This window comes from Fonticula alba (assembly GCF_000388065.1).
Source record: "Fonticula alba strain ATCC 38817 unplaced genomic scaffold supercont2.12, whole genome shotgun sequence".
NCBI lineage: Eukaryota > Rotosphaerida > Fonticulaceae > Fonticula > Fonticula alba.
Genome location: NW_009242982.1, coordinates 430,794 through 441,849, shown reverse-complemented (window position 1 = coordinate 441,849; position 11,056 = coordinate 430,794). Strand labels below are relative to the sequence as shown.

At 69.3% G+C, this 11,056-nt stretch overlaps 5 protein-coding genes across 5 annotated transcripts in view; 3 read left to right on the top strand and 2 right to left on the bottom strand.

Annotated features, from left to right (window-relative positions):
- Positions 1–200, bottom strand: part of H696_05628 (2-oxoisovalerate dehydrogenase E1 component, beta subunit) — a 2,121-nt gene extending 1,921 nt beyond the window's left edge. The window contains exon 1 of the mRNA XM_009499444.1: positions 62–200. Within this exon, the coding sequence (XP_009497719.1) occupies positions 62–130 (69 nt within the window). The 5' untranslated portion in view covers positions 131–200. The remainder of the gene's footprint in view (positions 1–61) is intronic.
- Positions 201–1,962: 1,762 nt separating this feature from the next.
- Positions 1,963–2,439, top strand: H696_05627 (hypothetical protein; the record flags this gene model as incomplete). The annotated part of the gene is made up of 2 exons (XM_009499443.1): positions 1,963–2,054; positions 2,211–2,439. The coding sequence occupies 2 exons, from the start codon at positions 1,963–1,965 to the stop codon at positions 2,437–2,439; spliced, it is 321 nt and encodes a 106-aa protein (XP_009497718.1).
- Positions 2,440–2,896: 457 nt separating this feature from the next.
- Positions 2,897–4,319, bottom strand: H696_05626 (hypothetical protein; the record flags this gene model as incomplete). Its single annotated transcript, XM_009499442.1, has 4 exons — positions 4,154–4,319; positions 3,751–3,998; positions 3,219–3,636; positions 2,897–3,029 (listed from the first exon to the last, which is right to left on the bottom strand). The coding sequence occupies exons 1-4, from the start codon at positions 4,267–4,269 to the stop codon at positions 2,897–2,899; spliced, it is 915 nt and encodes a 304-aa protein (XP_009497717.1). The 5' UTR covers positions 4,270–4,319.
- A 523-nt stretch (positions 4,320–4,842) lies between these two features.
- Positions 4,843–6,171, top strand: H696_05625 (hypothetical protein). Its single transcript, XM_009499441.1, has 4 exons — positions 4,843–4,906; positions 5,021–5,162; positions 5,403–5,555; positions 5,754–6,171. The coding sequence occupies exons 1-4, from the start codon at positions 4,899–4,901 to the stop codon at positions 6,075–6,077; spliced, it is 627 nt and encodes a 208-aa protein (XP_009497716.1). The 5' UTR covers positions 4,843–4,898; the 3' UTR covers positions 6,078–6,171.
- Positions 6,172–8,802: 2,631 nt separating this feature from the next.
- Positions 8,803–11,056, top strand: part of H696_05624 (hypothetical protein) — a gene marked incomplete at its 3' end in the record, with an annotated part of 4,525 nt that continues 2,271 nt past the window's right edge. Inside the window, exons 1-5 of the mRNA XM_009499440.1 lie at positions 8,803–8,873; positions 9,055–9,115; positions 9,263–9,346; positions 9,508–9,722; positions 9,846–11,039. Coding sequence (XP_009497715.1) covers positions 9,079–9,115; positions 9,263–9,346; positions 9,508–9,722; positions 9,846–11,039 — 1,530 coding nt within the window. The 5' untranslated portion in view covers positions 8,803–8,873; positions 9,055–9,078. The remainder of the gene's footprint in view (positions 8,874–9,054; positions 9,116–9,262; positions 9,347–9,507; positions 9,723–9,845; positions 11,040–11,056) is intronic.

Below are 11,056 nucleotides of genomic sequence, written 5' to 3'. Positions count from 1 at the left end.
GGGGGGGGGGGGGGGGATGTCGGCCAGCGGCCGTGGACGGCGCGCTGGCGGGAACACGTACAGAGCGCGCGGCGGCGAGCCGGGCGACGGAGGACAGGCCGAAGGCCTGGGCGCGGCTGAGCAGAGACATGGCGTTCAGGCGGGCAGCGGGACCGAGGCAGGGGGTAGGGGGTGTGAAGGGGGAGGAAGAGGGGGAGGGGGGTGACTGCCAGAGAGGGGAGGGGGCGGGGTGCGGAGAAGGCAATGGGGGGGGGGTGCGCTGGAATCCAGAAAAGGCAGTGTGTGGGACGCCAGCGAGTGATGCGAAATAGATGGCATGAGAAATGGCTCGGCCCTCCTCCTGCCTCTCGGCGCCGGCCCCAATGCCCCCGGGGCACACACACACACACACACACACACACACACACACTTGCACTCTGGACGAGGGGCCAACAAGGGCCCCCGAGCTCGACGCGGCCCGCGTCCCCGTCACCACCCGTACCCCCCCCCCCCGGTGCCACTCCGACCCAGCTAAGGCCGGCGGGCCCGGGGGCCGGCACCCGCATGTGGCGGGGCAGAAAGCCGGCCACAGGGAGCAAACCAGACGCAGAGAGAGAGAGAGAGAACGAGAAAGAGCGCGGGCAGGACCGCACAGGGGTCGGCTCCGTGCGGAGGCTCCTCCGCGGCCTTCGGCCCGGGCCCAGCCGGTCGGCTCCATATGCTCCATCTCGCACCCCGGGGGCAGGGAAAGTCCCCCGGGCGTGTGCGGCGCCCCCGGGGCCGAGCCATCTCTCTCGCTTCATCTCGCCGGCGCCCGGGGCCAGGCCCCATTGCCGCGAGGGGGCTCGCATGCGAGGCACCCTCTCGCAGCCGTGCCCGACCGGCATCCGCGCTTGCGTGCACCCCCGCCCACCCGCCCCATCCCCCATGATGTCCCCCCACCACCCGGAGAGGGGAGGCCCCGGGGCCGGCGCCGAGGCAACGCTCAGCATGGGTGGGCACTTGGCCCGGCCACCGCACCAGGCGCAAACCGGCTGGCTCGCTTTCCCCGGCCATTTTTCGCCCCCCGGCCGTCGTGCATTGGGAAGCACGGGCCTGTGTGTGCGTGCGCGCGTGCGTGCGTGCAGGTGCGTGTGCGTGCAGGTACGTGTGTGTGTGTGTGTACGCCTCTTCATCCTCCGGGCCGGACACTCTCGCGCAAGCACATACACCCACGGCTGTGCCGTGCCCCGCCCCAGGGCGCCCGCCCCCAGCCCCAGGAGAACCAACACACCAGGCCCAAAGGCGCCGTCCTCCCCGCCCTCGCCGCCCACGCCCCGCACCCACCCACCCACCCCCCCACCCACCCGACATGGCCCGGGGCGTCCTCGCCGCAACCTGCCCGGGGGCCCACGCCAAATCAGCGCCACACGGCGCCCCGGAGACAAAGTCCTCTCGCGTTCTCCGCCCCCCTGGCCCGAGGCCGGCCGTGGTCGAGGCACGACCGCCGCCGGCGGGGCAAATGCCCTCGGAATCGGTGTTTGTTTCGGGGGGAAATCCCCGAGGAATGGCGTTTCCCTAGAATGTTATAAGTGATGCGTGATTCTTCACACGAATAACGTGTGCTGGTCGTGCACGCGCCCGATCGGCCGGCCTGGGAGGCGTGCCGGGATGGCTTCGGCGCCCCCTGCCGCGCCCCCCTGGGGCAACACACTCGCACGTATGGCCGGCAAGTCTCCCCCGCGGCGGGACCAGGGAAGCGGGGAAACACGGGTCGACGAACAGGGAAGAATAAACACGCCTTCCGGCCCTCCCCCCGGCATCGGGCAGTTGAAGGGCCGTCGACCCGCTGCCCTCTCCGCCCTTGCGCCGCCGGCAACTCCCCTCTTCCTGTCTCCCCCCCCCCCCCCCTCCGCCCTCCCACGCCCACGCATACGCGCGCCTGCACACGCACACGCACACACACACACACACACACGCATCAGCATCAGCATCACCAGCATCATGTCCGCCTCCCGCATTGCCGATTACCTGCACAAGGGCCTTGCCTTCGGGCTCGTCGCCTCCACCATCTACCTTGGTGGGTTCCTCTTTGTGTGCGTTCCCCCCACCCCCCTTCCTCCCTCCCCTCTCTGCCGCGCCTGTCTCGGTGCAGCGCACGCGCGCAAACCAGCCACGGTCCCATCTCTAACGCCCCCTCTTTTCCCTCCACTGCCCCCCCCCCCCCTCCCCGATTGGCGCGCCCCTTGCAGCACCGTCCGGGCGGCTTACGCGAACGCCCTCGCTCGTGCCGACGAAGTCCGTGCCCAGCGGGCCCTGGCTGCCGCCGCCAGCGGCGAGACCACCGACGTCGCTGACATGCTGGCCCCTGAAGTCGTGACGGGTGACGCATCGCCCACCATGGCGGACTTCATTCTGCAGCAGGAGAACGCCCCGCCCGCCATCCTCGATACGACGACCGGCACCTCCGCTAGCCAGTAGAGATCCGACTGCCCTGTGCGCACGCACACGTATACGATGTACTTTTAGTCCCCCCCCCCCACACACACACACACACCATACCCCGTCCTCATTGCTCCTCCCTGTAGTGTCTCAAATCATAGAATGGTCGCGCCTCGTGCGCCGTCTGGCGTGTGTTATTTTCCCGCACGCGCACGCACAGCCGAAAAATACAGGTCCACGAAATGCCACCGACAGAGACCCGGAAACAAGGGTGGGGGCGGGAGGGAAGAACCCGGCGTCCCCTGTTGTGCGCGTGGCTGTGCAAGCGGAAAGCAGGACAAATGCCAGGGGCAGGAGGCGAGGAGAGAAAGCAGTAGAGCCGGCGCACGCGGAGCGCGCCCTTCATTCAAAAGGGGGAACTATGATACAAGAGGGGAGGGGGAAGGGGGCCAACCCGCGGGAGGATGGGGAAAAGACAGCAGGCCATGCCGATCTCTCACTGGATGTACCGCTTCATGAACTTGCGGTGGAAGTCTGACCGGAGAATGTCATTGACATAGCTGCGATCCTTGTTCGCATCGGCCTGATCGTCGCGCGTGCAATTCTTGAAGATGGTGTCCTCATACCACCTGCGTCGTGGAGGAAGCGCCGGGGGAGGGAGGGAGACCGGGAAAGAAAGGGGAGAGACTGGTCAGTCGGAGGGAAGGAGGCATGCGCATCACACAGGGGGGAGGCAGGAGGTAGAGAGACGGAGACAGGGGGAAGGAGAAGCGAAGAAGGGGAACTCGGCCCACCAGTGGGGGCAGACAATGACGCACTTCTTCTTCAGCTGGAAGGAAGCGCCCTCGGCGCCGGGCTGCAGCAGGGGATTGGCGGTGAGCGCCTCGCGATCAAGCTCGGCCTCGCGCTCGGCGTGCTCCTGGTCGGCCCTGGCTTGGGCAGCGGCCGCGCGCTCACGACGGATGGCCTCCAGCTCGCGCTGCAGGGCCGCCTCATCGTCGTCGTCGTCGTCGTCATCATCATCATCATCATCATCGTCAGCAGCACTGTCGTTGTAATCCTCGTCGCTCGATCGCCCGGATCCGGCGGCACCCGCGGGGCCCTCCTCGTCCGACAGGGAACCCGGGGCGGGGCGCTTGTTCGGGCCGGCGGCATCGCGGCGGTCCGCGAGCGGGCGCTTGCGCGAGGACACCTCCTCGTCGGCTTCGTAAACAACATCGGCATCCAGCTTGGAAACTGGCGGCACATGGTGTCAGCGGGGCGGGACACAGGACAGCGGGTGGGAGGGAGGGGAGGGCACAAGGAACCCGACAGGCCGAAGGAAGGGGAAAAAAAAAGCCGAGCACGCACACTGCTCGAGGTCGGAGAAATCGCCATCCGACAGGTCGCTCGGCAGGAGGCTAGCATCATTGAGAGACCCCATGGCGCGCTCGACGTATGCCGTGGCGGCCAGCGCGTCGCCGAGCGACGTCCGGGGGGGCTGACCAGCATCCTCATCATCCGAGGAGGAGGCGCCCTCCACGGGGGCGGGCTTCACCGTGCCGAAAACCTCGCCGCCACCAGCGGTGGCCGGCACCGCGGGAGCATCGCCACTGTCGCTGTGGGGGGGGGAGAAAGGGAGAGAGAGAGAGAGAGAGAGAGAGAGAGAGAGAGAGAGATGGTTAGGCTCACATGTGCAATGCGCGGGCGCAGGTGGGAAAGGGTGGCTGCGAAGGAGACAGGGCCAGGCCACGCGGGGCAGACGTGCGCGTACCGGAACTTCAGCGGCACCAGGTTGCCGTCCTTGGCCGAGACGGTGGTGTTGGCCCCGGGAGCCACGCCGGAGGTGGCGATGGCCGGGTGGAAGGTTGGCCGATGCGACGTGGTCATCTCGGTGTGGTGTTGCGTGCGGGGAAGGGAGGGCTGGGCGGGCGGGCGGGCGAGGGGGGAGGGGAGCGGGCGAGGCAGAGGAGGGGATATGTGTGGGGGGGGGGAGAGAGAGAGGACTGTCGATGACACAGGGCCCTCCGCCTCGGGCGTTCACCAGCCCCGCCCTTCTGTCTCTATCTATCTCGGTTTGTCCGCCGGGCTCCACGCCTGTCCGGTCGAGGGCCCCGGAGGGCGGCAGGCGCGCCAAAAACACACACACACACACACACACACTTGCAGGCGTGGACTCCCCGCCAAAGTGTGCAGGCGCATGTGCCCGCACAACGGCCGACTGCCGGCGGCCAGGGGAGGCCCGGCCCTCCCTCCCCCCGCGCCCGGGGGGGCGGGGTTTCCCCCAACGGAAGGGACAAATCCGTGTGGAATCACGTGCGGCCACGATCGCCGCCTTCATCTCGCGGTGTCCTGCTCTGTGCGTGGGGATCGGCCTCGGCATCCAGCCTCCCCGCCTGCCCACCTCTCCGCCTCTCCGCCGCTTGCGCCTGCACACGCAGTTTGGTCCCCCCTCCCCCCTCCCTCCCCCCCCCTCCGCTTCCCTCTTTCTTTCTATCCCCCCCCCCAACACCTCGGCCATGGAAGTGTGCGTTGTCGAATGCGGCCCTTTTGCCCTGCCTTGCCGTGCTGGCTGAGCCGGGACTCACCCACCGCGCATGTACACGCACGCATTTACCATATGTATGTTTGTTGTGCGCAGCCTCGAGCTGCCCACGGCGTACCTCAGTGACTTTGAGGTCCTACAGGCCATCTTGCAATCTGAGCAGGAGCGCGCCTCCCGCGAGGGCGGTGGCGGCGGCAAGAAGCGCCAGCCGAAGAACCTCATGCAGGTGGAGGCCGATGTGCGCATCCCCTGTCCTCCTTTTGCCCTGCCCTCCTTGTCTCTCTCTCTCTCTCTCTCTGCCTCCCCTGTGGCCCGGTGCAGCAGACACTCGCCAGGTCGCAAGGCATGCCGACTGACTGATCCCCATGCATGGCCCGGGCCTGCACCACTCTTGGCCCCTTCGCACGCGGGCCTCTCCCTTCTCCTTTCCTCCCCCCCCCCCCCCCCGTCGGCCCTCCCGTTGGCCGGGCCTGCGCAGGTCAAGGCCCATCTGCACGACCGCCCGTGTGCACACCAAACCGAGGAGCACATCGCCGCCTTCCTGGAGGCGGCCATCCATTCCGGGCTGACCAAGTCCGAGAAGCTGCAAATCCTCAACCACCAGCCTCGGTCGCTGGTAGAGCTGCATGTGGTATGTCCACCTCCCCCTGCCCCGCCCGCCTCTGTCTCTCCTCCTCCTCTCGGAAGCGGAGACACTTTCGCCATCTCCACTTGGCCGCCTCGGCGCTGCCGTCACAAGCAGGCACACGCACACACGCACACACGCACACGCACACACCGGAATCGCTGCTAACATGCGCATGGGAATCCCCGCCGGGGCGGGGCGCAGCTCCTCCAGGAGGCCGAGGAGCGCTTCTCCGAAGAGCAACTTGGCCAGATCCTGGCCATGATCCATCAGCACCTGCCGATCCAGCCGCCCTCGGACGCCGAGGATGGCGATGAGGAAGAGGGGGAATACCCCGCCGAGGAGGGGGACGAGGCCGCCGCCGAGGGCGACGCCATGGACGAAGACGAGGATGCCACCGCCGGGCAGGACGCCCACTACGATGGCGAGGAGTACATGGCCGATGCCACGGACGACATCATGTTCGACACCTCCAAGTACCAGAACGACGAGGATGACCTCGCCGACGGCGGCGACGACAACGAGTGAGGAAGTGCGGGGACACTCTCGCCCGCCGCCGCCGCCGCCGCCCTCCGTGGGGGCTTGCCTTTTTCAATATACCTAGAAATGAAAGCACCAGAGGGAGAAGAGCCCCCCCCCCCCCCCCGTCAGATGTGGCCAAGGGGCGCGCGGCGATCGGCGGGCGTCTCGGTCCGCGGCCCACCCGGGTGGGCGCGCTCTGGCGGCGCACCGTGAAGGGGCGGATGCGGGTACGCCCGGCGGGCGTCAGCCCATGGTGCGGGGCGTGATCCCCCATCTACCTACCTCGTGACCACTTCCGTGATGCGGGAATGTCGTTGTGGCTCGCATGGTAAAGGCCCGGGCAGGCTGCGCCCGTGGAGACAAATCCCGCAAGGGGGGAGGGGGAACCTGCCCCAGCAGAGGGGGGACAACAGCGGCGACCCTCAGGCAGGCCCGCGGAACGCTTGCAGTGGGCAACCAGCGGCGTCCCTTCGGGGGGGGGGAGGGGGGGGGGCGATCTACAGGAGCCGGCGGCTGGGTGTCCATGTGCATTTTCATTTACCAGAACGTGCCCGCCCTGCCCTGCCCTGCCCTGCCCTGCCCCCCCGTCGTCCGGAGGCCAAATCCGCGAACGTATGCCAGCTAAGCCTCCAGGTACTGCGACAACCCAGCGGGAAAGGGGGGGGACGGGGGGGGGGGGGGGCAGGCCTAACCATGCGCGCCAGTATCCGTGTGCGGGTGTGGCTGTCTGTGTCGCCACGGCGCACGGGCGAAGGCCGCGGGCCCCGGTGGCCCAGCAGCCCGGAGAACCAGCTAGGGTTAGGCCGAACTGGAGCATGCCCAGAGTCTTAGGTCCTCAGCACGCGCCCGGTCGACCCTCGGGTCCGCGCAGGGAGGGGGGGCAGGGGCCCCTTCGCCTTCGCCCCGGTGCATGTGTTCTGGTGCGTGCGGGCGGGCGGGCGGGCGAGGGAGAGAGAGAGAGAGACCGGCTGCCGGAGGGTGCAATGCCCTGGGGATGCCGGATGCCGTGAGAAGGCGGCGCCCGGGGCGGAGCACCCTCCCCGGCAGAGACCATGTTTTTGTGAGTCACAGCGGCCCTGTTGTCGCCGGATGCCGGGGGGGGGGGAGGACATGTTGGTGCGGGTGCGCCTGTGGCGGGCTCGTGGCGGCCTGGCAGTGCGCGTGCCTGGGACCCTGCTCCATGGGTGGGAGTCACAGGGGGGGGGGGCGGGGCGGGGGGCGACGATGAGTCTTCCGCCACCCTCGGTCAGCCGCGCCCGACGGGACGGGAAAGCGTGCATCTTTGGTGAGGGGGTGTATATTCCGGCATTTTTTATATCTTGCCTTTTTTCTGGGCACCGTGAATGCCTGTGTTGGTCGGGGGGTGCCCGCCACCAGATGCAGCAGCAACAGCGGCAATGGTGCCGGCAGCCGGGGCAGGTGTGTCGGCGGAGCGTGGCCAGACGCGCTGGGGCCGGTGCTCACCGCTGCCCGGGCATGAGGGGGGGGGGGGGGCAAAGGGAGAATGCCGCCAGGTGCTGCTCGTGCAGAGGCACCTGCTCGGGCTCGTTGGCATTGGGGCGCGTGCGTCCTCCGGCCTAAGACCGGGGAGTCCAGTCGCAGTCTGTCCCAGCAGCGAGCCGGGGCGCGGCGAGCCAGGCAGCGAATGCGCTCCCCCCGCCCCGGTATGTGGTGGTGCGGGGGAGGGAGGGGGGGGGGACCGCGCCCACGCATCGGGCCGGTCCGTGTCTGTCTGCCTGTCTGACCGTTGGGTGAAAAGTCCCCCCTCCCTTCCTGGTGCAAGTCAGATCGCCCGCAGACCGAGGCGAGGGATCGGGTCCGACCCTTGTTCCCGCTGTAACACCAGCCAGGCCAGCAGCTGCCAGGAGTGTGTGCGGGGGGGAGGCTCGTCTGCGTCTGGCTTGTCCCTGTGCCCCCGCGGCAGCGGCGAGAGATGCTACCCCGCCTGCACGGGTCTCAAGGCTGGACGGCCGTGTGCGTCGGGCGTGTGCTGTGTGTGCGTGGTGGGGGGGGGGTGGGGGGGGGGGGGGGGCACCCCGGGCGGGGGGTGAAGGCAGGCACATGGGACGCCACCGGCCCCGGCGGGGGGAGGGGGGTGGTCTTCCCCGCCGTTTCCAGGTTCTTTGCCCTGCCCCCGGCCGCGCGCTCTCGGCGCATGTGGGTGTATTTGTGTTTCTTCATCCCCCACACGCCGGGTCACGGCGGGCTGGTCGCTTCCCCGGGCCAGCTGGCTGTTTTCCTTTACACCGCTTCCTTCCTATCTCCCCTCTCTCTCTCTCTCTCTCTCTCTCTCTCGCTCGCATCGTGGGCCACGCATGGGGCAGTCCCCCATGTCCAGTCACACGCGGAGCAGAGCACACCTGTGTGCTTTTGCACCCGCATGCCTGTGCGACTATGTGACGGTGGGCCTGTGGGCGGCCCGCGCGTACGTGTGTGTGTGTGTGTGTGTGTGTGTGTGCCTGGGAGGGGATCAAAGCATGAGGACTCCCCGATTGGCGCGCGCTTCTTCTGCTAGCGGCACAGCAGCAAGGCCCATGTCTCCCGACAGAATCACCCTGGCCCCCTCTCCTCCCCCGCCCCCTTCGCCCCTCTCGCCCCCCCTCCCTTCCCTGAGTCGCCCCCGCCGTCCCCCTCCCCCTCCCCCGCCTCCTGTTGCCGCCGCATCGCAGGTCTCCCTCCTCGCCCCTTGCGGTCGTTCCCTGTCTCCGGTTGTCGCTCCCCACGCGCACGCACACACGCACACACGCACACACGTAGACCCCTGGCCCCCCCCTTTCCCTGCTCAGACGTACCTTGAGTGCTGTGCGTCTCTCCCTGTCGCCGCCGGTCGCCGTTTCCGGGCGCCATGGCGGGCATACACAGCACACCCGCACGGACTCCTCTCTCCCCCTTCTTGCTTCTCCGGCGCATGCCGCGATCTCCTCCTCGCCCTCCGTCCCCCCGGCTAACCGCCCCCCCCCTCCCGCACGCCCCACGAATGCAGAGAGTTCGCGCCGACCTCCCAACAATGACCTCTGCGCAAACCACCCCCCCTGCCGCCTTTGGTATGTGCACCGGCTGTGGCCTCACCGCCCCTCTTGTCCTCCCGCCACGTGCCTCGCCGCCTGCCCAGCCATCCGCTTCTCAGGCTCCTCTCCCCTGACCGCCACCTGCCTTCACTTCCGCCCCCCCCCCCGCCCGGCCGCCCCCAGACGGCGAGTCGTCCCAGGTCGGGCTCCTCGGCAAGCTTGAGTACTTCTTCAGCGTCGAGTGCCTGTCGCAAGACCACAACCTCGGTGCGTATGTCTGGCCCTCGGCCGGCCCTCCCGGCTTTTGCCCATTCACGCGCCCCGCGCGCGCCCTGGCTGACACTCGCGTTCTTGTCTCCTCCTCCGCCGCCGGTGCCGCCGCTCCCGGGGTCCCCCTTCTGCCCCCCCCCCCTCCCCCCCCGGCACAGCCTCCAAGATGGACAACGACCTGTTCATCCCGGTCGCGGAGATCCTGGCCCTGGAGAGCGTCAAGGCCCTCGGCACTTCCGAGGAGGAGATCCTCTCGACCCTGAAGACCTCGGCCAAGGTGACCGTCGACGAGGCCGGCAAGCGCATTCGCCCCAACGAGATCGAGCCCTGCACCATGATTCTGACCGACGTCGACGAGGCGGTCACCGAGAAGGTACGCGCATGGCCAGACATTGGCCGCACCTGTCCCGCGGCCGCCCCCCCCCCCCTCTACCCCTCCTGACTCATGTGCATGCACGTGCGCACGCCTCCCCCCCCCCCTCCCCCCTCCCCACAGGACATCCTCGATCTGCTGGCCTCCGTTGGCTGCACCGAGGTGGCCTCCATCACCACCGAGCTGAACCGCACTCGCTTCGTCACTTTTAAGTCCCCGGCCGACCTGAAGCTTTACTACCGCAAGGTCATCTCGGAGACCCTGCTCGGGAGTCGCATCTATGCCCGGGTCAAGGACGAGAACACCTTCAAGCACATCAAGAACTCCTCGTATGTGCTGGTCCCCAAGCCGGCGGCGGCCGGGGCGGTCGGCGGCAAGTCCGCCGCCCATGTGCCCGGCGTGCCGGTGGCCAATGTCTACAAGAATGGCCAGCAGCATTACTCCTTCCCGACCTACTATGTTCCCTCCGGGGCGGGGTCTTTCGCCGCGGGCGGCCGTGCCGCCGGCGAGGCCGGGTCCTCTTTCACCGGGCGTCGGGGCCCGGGTGGTGCCGGTGGTGCCGGTGCGGCCGGGGCCGGCCGCCGGCCGGCTGGCCAGCGTCGCCAGAATGCCCCCGCCGCTGGTGTGGCCGCCGGCAGCACCAGCACCGGTGCTGGTGCCGGTGCGGCCGGTGCTCCGGCCACCGCCACTCGGCAGGCCTCCGGGGCCGGTGGTTCCACCGGCGGCGCCCCGCGCCCCGGCCGGTCGGCTGGTGGCCAGGCCGCCGGCGGCGCTGTCGCCGGTGCCGGCACCGGTGCCACCGCCCCCCGGTCCAACACTCGCTCGAGCAACCCGCGCGGCCAGGCTGCTGGCGCCGGTGCGGCGGCGGGCTCCGGCACCACTGGCGGTGCTGGTGGCGCTGCGCGCGCCGGTGCCGGCGGTGCCGGCGCCGGCCCGAATGCCGAGCGCCGCAACACCCGCACCCCGGCCAAGGGTGCGGCCGGCGGCGCCGGAAGAGCCGCCAACTCCCAGCAGGCTGCCGCCGGTGCCGGGGCTGGCTCCGGCTCCGGCGCGGCCGCCCCCCCGAAGGCCATTTCTATCACCGCCGATGCGTTCCCCCCGCTGCCTGGGCATTCGGCCACCGCGACGCCCGTCGTGCCGGTCGCCGTCTCGTCAGACCGCAAGCAGTACTCGGTGGTCACTTCGGAGGCGGCCAAGAACCCCAAGCCCAAGCGCACCCCCGGTGCCGCGGCCACCCCCTCCACCTCGGCTTCCACCTCGGCCGAGTCGTCGGCCGCCAGCTCGCCCGCCCTGCCGGCCGTGGCTGAGACCGCCGCTGTCGCGGAGCCCGTGGC